Genomic DNA, 17,955 nt, shown 5'->3' on the forward strand with positions numbered 1-17,955 from the left:
ATTAATGAAGTCCACCACGACGTGGTCTTTTCCATCAGCGGCTCCACCGGTTCGCCACAGCCCTGTTGTTCTTTATGTATTTATGACACACAGTTAAAGATGATAGCCAGCTGATGTGATTGGAGATGGGCGTTATTTCAGTGGAGGAGCTGATCTCTGGACAGTCCAGAGCAGCAGATCCCCCGGCTTGGACATGGTCATGGAGGCGACTCGAGGGACCATCTTGGCGCTCCTTCTGTTGGGGGCAATCGGATCATCCCACTCCAACGGTGAGATGATAACAAACACACAAAGGAAATGTTTTGCTGAGTGAACTGTTTGGTGTCAATCTGTTTGTATTCTTCAAACTCTTGGATTTCAATTTCTAAATGTTATATTTTGCTGGATTTAGAGATTCCATCTCGCCTACAAACTCATCAGCTAACACCGAATTTTATGTTGCTCCATCAACTGACACTTGAAATAACAGCAGCAGTCAGATGAGAACTGAGATATTAGCCACTTGAAGAGGTGAAAGTCCTGATGAAGCCTTAAATCAGAGCTCTTTCTTTATAATTCAGAGTGATCATAACTGTGCAAGTAAGAAGACAATGTTGGCGCATTGGGAAACATGAGGGTTCATGAACAAAAACATGTATTCAAACAGGCATAAATGTTAATACCAGTCACTGAAATGCTCTAAACCAGCTTCTGTTTGGTGAGAAATGTTGAAATAGTGTTTACACTAATATGTAACAGTAGCTGTGTTAATACGGATGAAATAACTGTAATGAAAGCTTGATCAGAATGAAAATGCTCCTTTTAAATGTTTCTGTTGTAAGATTCTGATCTGTCAGGGTCCATTTGGAAAGAAGGAGGTGATTCATCCAGATCCTGATCCCGAACAGAGTCCGCGTAAACACTGATCATGTGTCCCGAGTCAAGGTCAAATTATCCTCAGTGCACACGTCTCTATCTTCACGTCATCGTGTTTTCAGCGGGCCGTGTGAAAGGAAGGAGGTGACGCAGTATATAAAACTGCGACACCAAGACTTTCCACACGTTTGTTTCTGAACAAAGAGGATGTTTGTTGTTGCTTCAGCAACAAAAGAAAGACAAGTTCTACAAAAAAAAAAAAAAAAAAGGAAAAAAATCAGAAATCCATCTTGATTACCTTGAATGCGGGCTTTCAGGTAATGTGGATCATGTGTGAATGACACAAAAGAGCACTGACTGAATGAGATAATATTCTAAGCCCACATTAAAAATCTTATCACATTATTCACTGTTGAAACTGCACATTGTGATCTCTCAATCTGAAAAAAAAAATCTCAATCTGATTGACAAAAAATGTCCAAGTAAATGAGAAAAACAAATTATATCATGACATTGTCTTGTGTCTTTAAAGGCACACAAAACATCATAATGTCCTGTAGCTGTTGAATTTCTAGATTTCTCTGTGGTGTTCTCGACTCGTCATCTTCAGATGAGGTTATTTTCACCCATCATTTCACATTTCTTCTTCTTCTCTTTAATGATTCCTTTTTGCATTTCCTTTAGTCCTGGAAAACACTTCAGTACTCAAGCTGTTTTGTAACAACCTCAAAATCAGTGCGTGTGGAGCTGTGTAAGGCCGTGCTATCAGTTCTGGCTGTGTATTAGTGCAGCACTGTAACAAACTCACTGTTAACAGCCCAGAGCGACGTGCTGCGGGAGATAAGAGGACACGAGAGCGAGCTGTGACAGCCGAGGCACAAACAAACATGTGATACACCCTCACTCTCACATCCGAGTCCCACAGGAGCTTCGCTTTAAAACTCTGCTTACTCCAACATCTACAGGATGCGTGAAACACCTCTTTGATGTTACATTACATTTTCATTTGAAACCCGTTCAAAGCATTAGGTCACATCTGTATGGAGGTAGATGAGTCGCTGCACCAGGATGTTTCTTTTATCTCTTTTTCTCACTTTTGTCCAGTTCATGTTGGCAGTTTATCACAGATAGAAGGAAACCATTGGATTTCACAGCAGTTTATGATCACCAGTTATCTTCTACTGCATGTTTTTGTTCTGTACATCCTAACAAACTCAAAGGAAGCATGCACACTCCAGAATAAAAGCTTGAGCTCAGACCCAAGACATCCTTGCTGCGGGCCAACAGTGTATGTGTATAAATGGATTATTATTGGTGTAAAGTGTCTATTTTTTGCTGCTTTAGTGTGTTTTCATTTTGTTTCATACTGTGTTTTTGACATGTACAGAACAGATTATTATTAATAGTATTAAAATGAAAAAAAAAAATGTTTTATACAAAATGAGTGAAAGAGCACTGCAATTTGTTAAAATGTGTAAGTTTTCTGTTTTTGGCTTAGTCTGTGAACATCTTCAAAAGAAAAAGAAAAAAAAAAACACTCCAAGTTGTAAAAAGCAGCCCAAACTTTTATCAACCCACCCAGCGTGCTCAAAACAAGCCTCACTGAGATGAAAACTGTCCAATCTGGCAACCCTGCTGATAAGACATCAACTGATACCATCTAAAAGCTGTCACCTCACAGTGAATCTCCTTAGCTAGTTTCAGTGAGAGACGTCACTAGAAGCCTTTTTTTTACACAATATAATTAGCAGGCGCTCTTCTCCAAACAGATGCGTGATTAAAGAAAAAAAAAATTCAGGCAGAATAAGCAAAGATCGAGCCAGAAGATAAACCTGAGTGAGCAGCGTGAAGCAGAGCTGACAGAGTGTTTTCTGCTGAATGATCCTCAAACTGGCTTTCGAGACCTGCATGTGCAGAACGTAGAGGTTCAGTTTGGACTGGAAATCCTGAGAAAGTTCTGGTTCTTTCAGCATTTCTGGATCTGACCCCAGTGTGATGCATCTGTTTGTCTCCAGATGAGGAGAAGGACCCAGAGTTCTGGAGGTCTCAGGCCAGGAGCTCTCTGCAGTCTGCACTGGACCGCCAGCCCAACACCAACGTGGCCAAGAACATTGTGTTTTTCCTGGGAGATGGTGAGTTACGAAAGCCGCACAGATATTTCCCTTCACTAGCACTCTTAGACAGCTTCTCCTGGCTGAATAGATATGACAAGCATGAATTAGTCCCTCCCTGACCTACTTTTTATCCTCGACTCAATGTGTGTCCTTGTCTCTTCTGTTTGCTGTAAAAAAGTATTCTAAAGAAAATGAAAAGATACAGCCAACTGGAGTCACACTTTGATCTTTAACGTGTCAAGGCTGTAATATGTGAAGATGTTTGTGTGTGTGTGTGTGTGTGTGTGTGTGTGTGTGTGTGTGTGTGTGTGTGTGTGTGTGTGTGTGTGTGTGTGTGTGTGTGTGTGTGTGTGTGTGTGTGTGTGTGTGTGTCAGGTATGGGAATCACAACCTACACAGCAGCTCGTATCCTGAAGGGACAGTTGCAGAACCAGACAGGAGAGGAGACGGTGATGACCATGGACACCTTCCCTTACGTGGGCCTGGCGAAGGTGCACACACACACACACACACACACACACACACACACACACACACACACACACACACACACACACACATCAACATAATGCAAATCCTAAACTGAACTAATAGAACCATGTAATTACCCTCATCAGAAGCTAACCACATCTTGACCTTTATAAAGTGGCTAAACCTCACAGGATCCAACATTTTGATCCCAACATAGAAACAAGAGTTGTTGAGTCTGCCCAAAAAGTGCATGAAAAAAGTACATAATGGGGCGTATCTTCAAAGAGCTGTCTTCTTGACATAATGCATCCTGCACACCAGACCTGGGCATCTGCTCAGGGTGTCGCTGGGAAATCCACAGCTAAAGCAAAGGTAGTGTGCACGATGCTTGTAAGATTTGTCAGTGATTATCGATGTCATTATATTTAAATGGTCAGTTTTTTTTCATGTTACTTCAGTGACTACATGGTGTTTCAGACTGTAACTAGCAAAGCAAACAGCTGTTGCCTCACAAATGTTTTATTTAACTGGTTTACAGAGCTCAAAATTCAGAAAAAATGAATTAAAAATTGATTGCTAAACAAAGACTAGGAGACTCATACAGAGCAAGAGTTGCTCTTACAGATAGTGAGACAAACTGATTTTTTTCAAGAGATAATTTTGTTTTTGAACAAAACTCAAGTCAACTTATGTCTCGGCTCTTGAGATCCTTAATTAGAGAAAATTAGTTTCCCACCAGTGCTCTAACCCCAAACCTTAACTAGCCAAACAACTGCTATAATATGTAAAAACCAATAATATAATAATGTCCAATTACATAATACCTAGCAATATTGTAATAAATCCATAACATAATAGCCTTCCAATGGTGTTCTAAGGTATGTAACATTGTTGGAATAATATTTTGCTGATGATTTTGGTAAAGTAGCATTGATTTTTTTTTTGTTTACTTGTCAAAAATGAACGTAGTGAACTGGATAAGCGTCAAACTTTCGTCCTTCACTTCATCTGCTTCTCTGATCTGCGTTTGTTTGCTCATCATTCAGAAACTGAGTTTGATGGAATATGATGGATGATCCTGTACAAGCTTCCTTCGTCTCCGCTCTGGCTCTCATACACACCTCCCTTCTTGTTCATGTTGTTTTTATTATTCACACTGAGTGTGTCGCTGATGCAAAACATTTCAGTGAGAAATGTTTTTTCACACATAAAAGGCACCGATCAGTCAAACATGAAACAATAAAAACTCATTACTGAATGTTGATGGTTCAGACAGATACAGCTTGTTAAATTGTAAGCAGATATTTCATACTTGATAGATTGCAGCACCGTAATTGTTCATAATGTTGTGCTCTGTGCCCAATTAGCAAGCTTTTATTGCGATGAAATGTTGTCTTCCATTGTTGTTTTTGTCATGACAGATCGGCTTGTCTCACTTTATTATTTACTGTAATATAGATGAAAAAACAAGAAAACAAAGCTTGTTTTTTGCGGCATTTATGCTTAGAATAAATGATAATTAAAAAAGAAACAAGAATGAGGGAGTTCAAAACTAATACTTATCCTATCAAAACATCTTTTTAAAACGGAATTAGATTACATTCGATTTTTATTTGTCACTTACACATGAGGCCGTGAAATGCAGTGACAGTACTTCCGGCTCTCCAAACGCAAAATGGCAAAGAACAGGCAAAGAATATTAAAAAACTGAAGAAAACAGAAGAAAAAAAATAAACACACAAATGGGGAAAACCTTTAACATTGAGAAATGGAGTGAAGATATGATTAAGGATAATTAGCAGACTGGCAAATGCCATTTTCAAAAAATGTGACACCATGGAAACTCCTCACAAAAAGGCAGATTCAATCACAAAATGTTCTTGCTGTGAGGAGAGAGTGCAAACCGCTACACCACTTTTTACTTTCAAACCTACAGAATTGTCAATTCTCCTCAAAGGCTTGTTTTTGGATTCCTGGAAGACCCACGCTCACACCGCATCCCCCACAGAAAATCGATCATTCCTCAGGAATAAATCAAAAGTTGTGAACTGGCGTGTGACTGACGCGTGCTTCCTGTAGTTTCTCTGCAGATGCACTAGGATTGGCCACTCTGTTGACCTTGGAATTTAAAATGTTTACATCACATATTTTTCAGATCAAACTTTAATTACAGTCAGAGGAAGATTGATTTTAACTCCATCTGATATAAATAGTTATAACATGTAGATGAATAATTTATTGCTGTCTATTATTTATGCCCGACTGTGCAATGCAGACCTACAGCGTGGACTTCACGATCCCTGACAGTGCAGCCACGGCCACGGCCTACCTGTGCGGCGTGAAAACCAACATGAACATTGTGGGCGTGAGCGCGGCGGGCCGCAACACCGTCTGCAACACACAGAGCGGCAACGAGGTCACGTCCATCTTGAAGTGGGCCAAAGATGCAGGTGAGACCGCCACGGTACAGGCTGCTCGGATGTAATTGTAATGGGCGCTTCAAGAGAGACAAAGGTGCATTTTTCAACATTTCCACAGAGAGGGAGCATTTTCAAAAGGTTTTGAGTACCTTTGTCACGTTAACAGACCAAGTAAATACAATGAAAGCTTTCAGTTAATGTCGTGTGACAGGAGATTCCACTGAGAGAAAACAACTAAACTTTCTTCTGTTGATTCTTTACTAGTTTTTCCATCGAAATTGTTCATCTCTTCTCAAAATAATAACTACACTGAGAGACTGAACAATGGGAATACTTTGGGTTGTGGGAAAGAGGCATCAGCCATTGTTTGTTGAGGATGTTACTTGCAAAATAATGTGATCACAACACTAGAAAAGTGTCCAACAAGACTGGAAAAAGACACTGAAGTCCTGTTGCTTCTTTTGAGCAGAAAAAGCTGTTATAAAGATATTATCAGTCAACAAATTTTCCAATACAGAGAAAGATGGTGGAAAATATTGTTCTGAAACAATAAATACTTCTCAGTTTGAGGCTTATTGTTATAATGTCATAGATGACTGGGAGAAACCATTTTTATAAGCATCAGTTCTTTTATTCAGAAACACTAGTGTGAGTAAATTCTGGTTCAATCAAGATTCACACTATAACCCATGAAGTCGGATTGTTAAGGTGTTTATTTTTTGAAGCCGTTAAGTCACGTAAGAGAACTGGACTCTGATAAATGAGGAGGGTGAAGTCGATGTGATTTATTGTGGTCAAATCAGGTAACAGACTCCCATTGATCAAGTGTCTCTTTACAGTTTTAATTGAAAATCCTAATGCAGGTGAATAAGCAAAGATTAGAAGAGTCAAATTCTCCCTGAAGAAAATTACATTCTATATGTAAAAGCAAGAACAGATCACCTATCATGCAGTGGATCAACCGTCTCCGTTACAGCATCTCCGTGTCCAGTGACAGAAGCCATTTTTCTGCAGACGCATTTAATCCGACATGAGAAAACTCTGGCGATGCTGTGATTGAGGCTTTCGTGCTTCTTGCTGGGGCAGCAGGAGGACACCTGACACAATCCTGCATGTCACGGCGAAAATCCCTCAGGTCTCTTACAGCTTCTACAAAACCCGATTTTACAGCTGAGCGCTCTGCGGCGAGCTGCAGTCCGCCTTGAGGCTGATCGGTGTTACACCGGCCCACTGGGGAGCTGCGAGCAAGCGAGCCGCACTGGGAAACACCTCCACTCCGATCGTGTTTCACTGTTATCACTGCCCATGAATATACAGTATCATCACACACACACACACACGGACACACAGCAGTGTGTGTTGGCCCTGACCTCTGTACAGGGAGTTTTTGTTAGACTTGGCCCTGAAGAGGACTCCATTTGCTGTCGCAGATGTGTTTAAGAAGAGCGCGGCCATCAGTGTCCGCCTTATCAGCCTCCATGCAGGAACTTCTGGAGGCAAAATAAAAGTGACGCCGCAGTCCTGCTTTCATTGGTCTCACTTACAGTATTACAGCTGTAGAGCAGAGCGTTAAATTTATGTTTTTCTTCCTAACATCAAAATGTAACATCATCCACAGCAGCTCCAGTTAGTCCCTTTTTCCCTTGATGTATCCACACCTCTTATTTTTCTCAATTTAAAATGAACTTGCTCTTTGCATATGGTACTTTGAGGTGTTGCTTTGAGGTATGGAAGGTTTTGGACTATGGACTTCGGATTATTGAAAAATGCTTGTAAACGTTACCCGATAAACTGTACACAAGCGTTTCACCCCCGTCATTTTGCTCTGTTAGGTCTTTGAAATGTTTTCTTTTTCTTTAACACCGACCGCTTACCACTATCATACTGACCTTTTTTTTCTGTTCATATTCGTGTTGCAGGTAAGTCTGTTGGCATTGTGACCACCACCCGGGTGCAGCACGCCACTCCGGCTGCCGCCTACGCCCACAGCGTGAGCAGGTCGTGGTACAGCGACGCCGACCTGCCCGACAGCGCCAAGACGGACGGCTGCACCGACATCGCGTCACAGCTCATCAAAAACATTGACATCGATGTGAGTTCAGCTCAGACAGCTTCAGAAGGATTTCTGATGTTTTTGGACCTGTTGAATTTTGTTTCAATGTGTGTGTTGTCTTCTTTTCCAGGTGATCATCGGCGGTGGCAGGAAGTACATGACCCCAAAAGGCACCCAGGACCCCGAGTACCCCTGGGACTACTCATCCCGGGGCCAGAGGACAGACGGACGTGATCTAATCAAAGAGTGGCAGAGCTCCAAGATGGCGGGAAAGGTAACATGTTTACCCAGCAGAGGATTATTTATGGCTTCGGGGTCGTGAGATGAAGCCAAATCGTCAAGTAATGTCACAAGGTGTGAAATCAGAGCACTTAAGTACGAGCACATATTTATTTATGTATTTCAGTGTCAGGTTCAGTTGTCTGCCTCAAAGAGTGACTGCAGACAGGGTGAGAGTTCAGCTTCTGCTGTGTTAATACAGCAGGGAAATATTGTGGATGATTAAACAAGCTTTAAATCAAGCTTTAAATCCATCATGAGCAGTAGGCGACTGAACTGTTTAATAATAATAATAATAATAATAAAATACCTTGAAAGCATATAAAGCAGGATAAATGGGCATTATCAGTAAGTCTGCATTCTAAATAGGAATGTGACCACTGACATTTTTCAAGTCTTTCAGCTTTATGAAAACTGATTGTTTTATTGCAAAAGATATGTGCATAAAATAGGAATGTATCTGTTGGAAAAACTGACTTTGGCTTCTGATTATCAAAGAAAGTTTGAAGGTAAAGAAAAATAATAAAACCGTTTATATTTTATGTTCAAGCCTTTAGGACACAGTGGTTTTGTTGTATTTCCTGTTTTTCTTCTTCTTCTTCTTCTTGTTCTTCTTCTTCTTCTTCTTCTTCTTCTTCTTCTTCTCATTATTATTATTATTATTATTATTATTATTATTATTATTATTATTATTATTATGTATCCCAGCTTGTTGTCACTATATATAATAGAACTACATGCTTAGAATGTGCTGCTTGTTTTATTGGATAATTAAAGTGTATTTTACTTTTTCCTTTTGTTTGAGTTATGTTTTTGATTTAAAATATTATACACAACAACAAAAGCAACAACAACAACAACATCAATAATGATAATAATAATAATAATAATAATAATAATAATAATAATGATGACTTTTCCTCACCTTCAACGAGGAATGTTGAAGTCAAATACATTTCTCTTCATGTTCACAGAGCATTGTTTCTTTACAGGAAGCAGGTGCAGTCAGGAACAACATGTTGGGATTTCTTTTTTTCCAACATGCTGATTTGTCATCCTTAATTAATCAAGTCCTTTATTAGACCGTCATCTGTAGGATCCTTCTTTGGAGCAGTTGGAGAGTGAACCCGCAGGATGCGCATGAATGATTCACCATTGCTGAATGAATAACAAAGTATTTGACAGTAACTTGCAGATTGTAAACAGCATCAGTGCGGGCTGAGAGAGCCGGTGTTGGAGAGATGGTGTACATCAACAAGTGAGTCATGCGGTGACTCACAGCGGGCAGAAAACACTGCCGCTGTCCTACTTCCCCTCACTGTGTTCATGTTTGTGCCACAGGTAGCCAACTACGTTTGGGATAAAACCAATTTCGATGCTGTTGACCCTGAAACCACCGACTACCTCATGGGTATGTTCTCTACTGCCTATCTATTTATTTTCACAGAAAGGTAAAGAATTATCTGCCAGTCCTCCAGGAACACTTCAGCAGCAGTCCTACAGTGTCCTTGGTTCTGCTTTTATTCAGAGGAATCTTCTTCCTGAATGAACTACTTCTGACCCACTTCATGTTTTCAAGGTTCAAACAAAAGCAATTTCTATTCAGATCTGCGCTCAGTGCATCACATCTTCACTTCAACCACTCTTACTAAAATTCTTCAATATTCTCATTATGTTCCACTCACTAAGTGCTTTTTCCTGCCAAACAAATGGAAATACATGTCAGTGATTACTCATTTATCTCTCAGCCATTTTTGAAGTAAGTATAAATAACAACAACAGCAAGAACAACAACAATAACAATAGCAATAATAATATTAATAAAAATAATATAATACATTTTAAATGTAAAATGCATGCTTAAATGAGTATCTCCTAAATATTTAAACCAAAAAAATGAACCAAATTAATAATTTAAAATGCCAACAATGATTACATTTTATTATTGATGAAAACAATTTATTAAAAATTTAAAATGTTAGCATGAATAGAGACTTGTACCAAAGAATAAAACTATTTTCTTATTTTATATTTCATAAGGGTGCACAGTACATCAAAAATGTATTGTTATTGTGATTTCAACACGCACAATATACATATTGCAGAAAGAGTGGCTGCATTGTGCATTAGTGGTTGCATTAGTTTAATTTATAAAGATAAATACAGGATAGTGAATCTGACAGCCATACATTGCTTACTTTATACAAGCAACAAACTTACTGAATGAATTCTGCCCCTCTCACACAGTTTTAAATGTATTCTTTAGCTAAAACTGTAGCTTTAGTGTAGGAGAATCGGTTCATTGTGGTCTGAATGAGGCCAGGTTATAAAGAAAAAATGGAATAATATAGTTGAAGTAGACATTACAATCCCTGAATGAGTTTTCTCTTAATTATTGAAGTCATTTATTGGCAGTCTTCTGGAGATGTACAGCAGCTTTAGGAGCAATAACAGGTCCTGCAGGTTCTGCAAGAGTTCGTCTTCCCAGGTATATTGTATTGCTCATGAGAACTGTGTGAACTCGTGCCAAATGAACATGCATGATCCTTTACTGTACATCCGCGTTTGTGGATTTTGGCAGAGATTTACTGTCTTCTTAATGAGAGATGAGAGTACGAATATCTCCACCACTATGTGTCTCTTGATGGAAATCTTCACATGAAATAAGTATTCTGATCAGCGAATCAAATAATAAATGCAGGAAACTCCTGCTGGTACCAGGATCACCGCTGCAGCTACAGATGATAAAACTAACCTGTTTAATGATACCTGAACTCACAATTCAGCTTCACAAAATCAAAATGGATGAAAAAAATACTATTTGGTATAAGTCAGTGATCATCACCGTATTTCATTATTTCAGCTTTGAATAAAAAAAAATGTCAAGAGGATTGTGAGACCTCATTTTCACAGTTTGGATCTCAACTTGAAGCTCCAGTGAGCTCTGGCACTTCCGTTATTCAGTCACAATCTGTAATGTGTCAGTCCTCCCACATGATTTTGCACTTTTCCTCAAGGTATTGCTGAGTAAAGCAGATTCAGATGTGTGATGATAGCCTGAGATAAACTACCAGCATACCGATAGAACTGGTCTCAACTTATTTTTTTAGGTTCCCTGAAGACTGCAGTTTAAAGAATGCCATATTGTTTAGAAGTAACTCGACCATAAGGATTTTTTATGAAGTTATTCTAGCCTTGTTCAAACTTGTATTGAAGAAAGATCCAAGCCAGCCACGGTCAGATATAAAAGCTGCATTGCTACATTTGTTTGTGTATTTTCCTACTTGGAAACGGTTCATTCTGCTTGATACACTGAGTGCAGGCTGAGATGGTGTGGAGGAGTTGAAGGAATCCAGTCATCCAGTTTTTTTTGTTGTTGTTGGACTGAATACTTGTTTCACTTCCTCCCATAAAGTTTTGGATTTTTCCTCTGGTCCCTCGCTTCCTTTGTGCTGAAAATAGTGGTAGGGGCATGCGGAGGAGGACTTTCCTTCCCTGCTGCTGCTCTTCTGCTGTGGCCTGATAGGTTTCTGATTTGGTTTGTCCTTTCTCATCCCTCCAGCTCTGTTTGAACCCGGTGATCTTCAGTTTGAGGAGGACAGGGAGCCAAGCATGGAGCCGTCCATCGTGGAGACCACAGAAAAGGCCATCCGCATCCTGCGGAAAAACCCCAACGGCTTCTTCCTGCTGGTGGAGGGTGAGGACAGCGGCGCCACCCACCCTGCAGACATGCTGCTATCGCTTAATCTATCGAAAGAGCAGATAATGAAGTCCCCTGAGAGAAGGAGCGACGAAAGATAGGTGGACAAATCACGTGGCCGGTCCAGATGGATCAACTGAATCATTGATTGTGTATTATTCACAGAGAACAGGTTTGTGCCTTACAGCCACTGCTGAGCTTTGCCACAATCTGTATTTTCTACGTTCCCACTGGCGGGTTTTTAGGGTGATCCCTGTCATATCTGCTGCGGTGTGGATCTCTGTCAGAGAACTGTGTGTACCTGCAGCAGATCCGGTGGCTTGACATCGATTCTGCATACAGCTCGATGAGTTTGCCGCAGTGTGTGCTAGCGGGAGCGCGGTAACCTGATGTGTTTCTGTTCCGTGCGGCTGCCTCGCCGGCCCCCCTCATCCATCTCCCCTTTAATCTGAGGCAGCTGCCTGGGGACACCACGGTGCTCCTGAGTGTCTTCACAATGACTTTAAAACATATAAATAGAAGCAGGCATATGGCGCACCCAATCACTGACACCTCGCCAAGATCACAACTTATTAACCAAGGTCTACTTTCTTCTTGAGTGTAGTTTGTGAGGGCAGGAGTGTGGAGGAGTGAGTGAGTTTCATCTCCTTGTTAGATTTACTCTCTGCGGGAGAAAAAGGTTCAGCTCTGAAATGTAGCTGTTAAAATATATCAAGAAGATTGGCCAGACTGAGCAGTACATACTGTACAGACTGCAAAACTCTTATATTTGGGAGGTGTGTCACAGGTTTCGAGACGATGGAGAAACTTTTCAGAATTCATACTACATTTTCAAAGCTGGTTCAACTCATCATGATTTACAGTCAAACTTGAATTCTGTCAGAGCTACATGTTAGATAATAAATATTAGATATTAGATATCAGACTTTGATTATCTTGTGGATTACTGTTGCATCAACTGAGGAAAAATGTACTTTGAATGTTTGTCAGATCTTTACAGCATTCAGTCAACTTTGAATCATTGTCTGGTGCCAGGGCATCCAAAAAAAAAAAAAGAAAAGAAAGAAAGAAAAAGAAAAAGTCACCAGATGAAAGTCAAACTGTTGAATTTGGTGGCTGTGGTTCAGTTGGAAGAGCTGATTGTCTCCCATTAGCAGAGCTTCAGATCTGAGCAAGACACCAAATCCGAAACTGCTCCCGGTGAGCGCCTGGCAGCTGTCACCATCGGTGTGGTGTGTGAGTAATCCTGTAAAGCACTTTGAGGCTTCTGAAGCGCTGAAAGAACTGCTACATAACTGGCATCCGTTTACTGAGCCATTTGGGTCAAGCAGGTAAAATATAGTTCAATTCAATTCAATATTATCTAAAAAAAAAAACCCCAAAAAACAACAACAACAAAAACAACATCCTACAATTCCGTATGAGCAAGCACAGATGACAGTGGAAAGGAAAAACTCCCTTTCAAAAGGAAGAAACCAGGAGAACCAGATTCAGAGGTGGAGATTTGATTTTCTGCTGTTGTAGTTGAGGTGAGGCGATAGACAGAGAGAAAAGAATAGGACAGAGTGTCATTCAAACCCTGGATCAGGTAAGGGGTTAAGAAAAAATGAAAACACAGTAAGATGAAGGTTTGAATGATTGACTTTGAGTTCAAGACCAAAAAACATTGAATATAACTTCATTAAGGGAATACTTAGGGACTATTCTTTCTATTTTATTGAATCCTCTCCTCCCTGCACTCAGGTGGGCGTATTGACCAGGCTCACCACGACGGCCGGGCGTACATGGCCCTCCACGAGACGGTCGCCTTTGACTACGCCATTGAAAAGGCTCTGGAACTGACTGACGAGAAAGAAACTCTCACAGTGGTGATGGCTGACCACTCCCACCCCCTCACCTTCAACGGGTTTCCGTTCCGTGGGCAGAGCATCCTGGGTAATTCTGTAATTTTTTTTTTGCTCTTATTTCTTCGTCTCAATGGCCCTTTTTACACATTGGCATTTTGGGTGTCCATTTAAAGGACAAACAGGACTTAGAGCCTCTGAAAACAACAGCTTGGAAATGTCTACCAAGGTGGAGCTTTTTGAAAATTTTCATTTTTGTGTCGATGGAAGAAACACATGTTCAACAAACAGCACCCACTAGTGGCCAAACATGAAAACTACATTATTCTCAGCATTTCTGCCATTGTCGTGTAGACGCAAAACTTTTCTGCAACAAAAATGCAAAAACCATGCTTTTTCACTAGAAACGTGTAAATTTGGCCTGAGACACATTAAGTGTCAGCGTAGCATCATTTGATCCTTTTCACGTGGAAAGAGGAGAAATTCCTTCTCCATCCGTTTCCCCCTCCAGGTGTGTTTATCCACCATGACAATAAACAATTGAGGTGGCATTCTGTGTGTGTTGTGTGTGAGTTGTGTGACGCCTCGCGCCTTCGCTGTGCTCCTGCCACCAGCAGCTTGACATTTCCCCTGCTTTCTCTCCCCTGGAATTACAGTCCAGGTAAACACGTTCAGCTGGCAGCTTCTCTCCCTGCCTGCTTTTCTATTTCAGTCCCCTGCTTTCTCCTCATCCTTCTCCCCGCTGCCTGTCTCCGACCATCCACGCCGACGCCTTCCTCTCTCTCTCTCTCTCTCTCTCTCTCTCTCTCTCTCTCTCTCTCTCTCTCTCTCTCTCTCTCTCTCTCTCTCTCTCTCTCTCTCTCTCTCTCTCTCTCTCTCTCACACACACACACACAGTTTTTCCTCCCGGCTCTTCTCACTCTATCAGACTCGGCCGTTAATCTCCTTATCGACCTCACGGACTCCTCGCTGTTCTCCTCCTCTATGTTTGAAGCCCAAGGCGTTCCCTTTTCTTTTTTTTTTTTTGAGAGCGAGAACGTATTGATGTATCACTGAAGAAAAAGCACAGGCACACATGACAAAATTAAAAATATCTGAATCACCTTTGCTGGGAACCACACTTTGCTACCTCGCTGTCACGGTGCCAATGCATGAACAGTACAGGCATCACTGAGGTTGTTGGTTACGGTTCTGCACCGAAATACCTTGTTAAACAAACACATTTTTATTTATTCTTATTTCCATAATGGATTCCATTCTGAGGAATGGGATAAGGTGGTCTGTCGTCAGCTGAAGTTACTTCATGAATAAACCTCTTTGTCATTAGCTTGTGTCACGAGACAAAGCGTTAATCCCTTGTTAGCTTCGTTATATTATCTCTCATAACAAAAGGGGGCATATCAGTGTAAAAAAACTGTCTAGAATAAACAATGAGTCTCACTCTAATAATTAATTATTGTGAGGCAAATAGAAAAGCTGCAGTCTTGTCATTGTTAATACACTGCAACCACCAAATGTCTGTACACTATCATCGCTTTGGGTGTCTGTTCACATGACAACAGTAACTGAAAACACAACTTTTTGAAAATAGCTCCCAAAGTTTCTCTTTGGGAGCTTTCTACAATGCTCTGAATCCATCTCTCTGGAAATACTGTGGAAGTTCCATCACTTACTTGGTGGTTCGGTAGGCCTGATGGGAGCCTCATGCAGGTCAGTTTGGACCCACAGGCCTTATGTTAATATATCTGGTGCAGGTGGAGGAAAACGCTGCACAATGGCTGTAGTAAATTCTTCTTTTCGCAAGTATGAGTGTGTGATTTCATTACAAAAACAAACATCAGCACCAACTCATGGCTTGGAATGCAAACTGCATTGTTTTCAAAACACTCTGTAAACGAAAAACTTTTTTAGGATCGAAAACAGAAAAAAAGATGCATTTTCATCAGAAACATTGCCATGTAAATGAGGTCTTAGGTTCCATGTGTAACAGGAGACTATGCGTTCTCACACGTGTGTAACGACTATGCAATTAAAAACATGTAACGATCAAGAAAAAGTGACTTTTCATCAGTTATTGATCTAAACAGTCATCAGCAATAATGTCACTCAAAAAAAAATCAAAGAATAACTACCAAGCACAGCATAAGGACTGTGGGTGGGTGGAGGGTATTTTCAATGTGGTTCAAGCTTTGTGAAAGTAACTTTATAGATTCTGATTCATTTTTAGGTTTACTCTTACATCTAACCACTTTCCTCCGTTTCCTGTGAAGCTTTTAGTATCTTACAGGGTTAAAATGCTGTTTTGACCACAGTTCCCAATCTGCCCAGAGCAAAACAGATTCTTCGGTGATGGAACTGGTGTCTAAATATATCTAAATAAGTTTTAAAGGCTCGGCCCACAGATCAGCGTCAGCTCTTTAAGCCTGTATTGATGGAGCTTTGGCTGCGTGGAGCTCTTCTTACCTTCTGACTCCCTCTTCCCTGTTCTGTCCTGATATTACCCACTGCCTCCTCCTCCTCCTCCTCCTCCTCCTCCTCCTCCTCCTCCTCCTCCTCTTCCTCCCAGTAGAGCAGCGGTGATTAATGTGCTTATGAGACTGTGAGCTCCTCATCAGTGGGGAGACTCAACATACTGATGGTCCCTCTGGAGTGAAACACAGAGACACGCTGGACCTCCTGCACACCATCAGGATCCAACCCCCCGAAACCTCTTCCTCCCTTCATGTGCATTCATGTATGCATGATCTGTGTGACTGTATGAACTCTAGTGTAAAAAATCATACACCTGAATCAATGTTAATGTCTTCCAGGTAAATCTCCGCTGTGGGCTACAGACTTGCTGCCTTTCACCACACTGATGTACGGAAATGGACCGGGACACAAAATCGTGAATGGCAAACGCCCTGATATCCGCAACGTCACCACAGGTAAAGCATTATTGATACCTTCTCTTCAAAAGTATGTGAGAGACATCAAGTCATTAGAAAAACTCTCAGCAACTATCGGCAACTTTTCTCTTTCACCTGTAGTCATTTGAATTTATTGAAATCTTGAACTAATAAAGACCTGTTGGTCTCTTCAGTCACAATGTTCCTTGAATTGTTCACTCATGAAATATGTGTAAACTGAAAAATTTAAGGTTTTCATAGGGTATTTTTTCTAATGTTGTACTTTCAGTGGCTTTTTAAAGTGAGGAAAATATCTAATGATGTTAAAAATTGAAATTTATTTTATCAATATCAATATAAGAGGGCTGTTTAAAAATAATTACCTAAATGTGACTTTTTCTTTGACTTGTTTCTTGAAAGTTGACATACTGTCACTTACACTTTCATTGGCTTAGTACTTATCATCAAATTTGTTGTCTTTGGGGCAAAACACAAGAATTATAACATTTAAGAAATGTAAAGGAGAAGTCTCATCCATTTTCATACTAGTCAAATTCTGCTTATCTTATACCAGAAACATCTATCTCTATGTCCGGAACTACTGAAAATAACTTAGTATTAATCTTAAAGTTTCAGGAAGAAATGTGGAATTTACCAAGTATGATGCCTTTGCTGATAACGTGTTGAACATGGTCACAATTTCAAATGATAGAAACACATGTACCCTACAGCACAGAAGATAGTTACGCTGGAGTCAAATTACAAAGCATTAGAAGGGTCGTGTCAGAGGGCTTTTTTCAGTTAGTTAAGGAACTTAATGATTATTGATGAATGCTCTCAACATATTTGAATCAACCCTTTGTGATATTTCTGTCTTTTAAAGACGCCAAAGACTACGTCCAGCTGTCTGCCGCCCCCTTACAGTCGACCACGCACAGCGGGGAGGATGTGGCAGTGCTGGCCCGCGGACCGATGGCCCACCTTCTGCAGGGTGTGTTCGAGCAGAACTACGTGGCCCACGCTATGGGCTACGCTGCCTGCGTGGGCGCCGACCTGAGGCACTGCCAGACGCCTCCAGCTTCTCAACCCACCACCACAGACACGAACGGCGCCGGGACAGCCGGCGTATCGGCAACGCTGCTCGGCAGCCTGGTCAGCGTGATGCTAACCTTCACGCTGCTGGTGTGAGAACGAGTTGTTCTTGAGAGATGTGACCCAGAAGTCAGGGGGCGTCCTCACAGAGCAGTAGGAATCGATTCAGAGACTTGCCTCAGGGCTTCAGGTCCAGATGTGGGCCAGTAGAGCTTCCTTTACCCGGATAAGAATCTTAA

General features: G+C 40.9%; 1 protein-coding gene across 1 annotated transcript; it reads left to right on the top strand.

Moving 5' to 3' along the window:
- The first annotated feature begins 199 nt into the window (after positions 1–199).
- On the top strand, positions 200–17,812 carry alp3 (alkaline phosphatase 3). Its single transcript, XM_030107684.1, has 11 exons — positions 200–269; positions 2,871–2,987; positions 3,345–3,460; positions 5,716–5,890; positions 7,780–7,952; positions 8,044–8,187; positions 9,534–9,603; positions 11,755–11,889; positions 13,636–13,827; positions 16,547–16,663; positions 17,508–17,812. Exons 1-11 carry the CDS (start codon positions 200–202, stop codon positions 17,810–17,812), a joined length of 1,614 nt encoding a protein of 537 aa, XP_029963544.1.
- Positions 17,813–17,955: the final 143 nt, after the last annotated feature.

This window comes from Salarias fasciatus, chromosome 14 (genome assembly GCF_902148845.1).
Source record: "Salarias fasciatus chromosome 14, fSalaFa1.1, whole genome shotgun sequence".
NCBI classification, from domain to species: Eukaryota; Metazoa; Chordata; class Actinopteri; order Blenniiformes; family Blenniidae; genus Salarias; species Salarias fasciatus.

Excerpts from the sequence above, each read along its gene's own strand:
- alp3 (XM_030107684.1), top strand. The coding sequence starts at position 200 with ATGGAGGCGACTCGAGGGACCATCTTGGCGCTCCTTCTGTTGGGGGCA. Across the intron at positions 270-2,870 it reads CGGATCATCCCACTCCAACG|ATGAGGAGAAGGACCCAGAG; the intron begins GTGAGATGATAA and ends GTTTGTCTCCAG. Across the intron at positions 5,891-7,779 it reads GAAGTGGGCCAAAGATGCAG|GTAAGTCTGTTGGCATTGTG; the intron begins GTGAGACCGCCA and ends TTCGTGTTGCAG.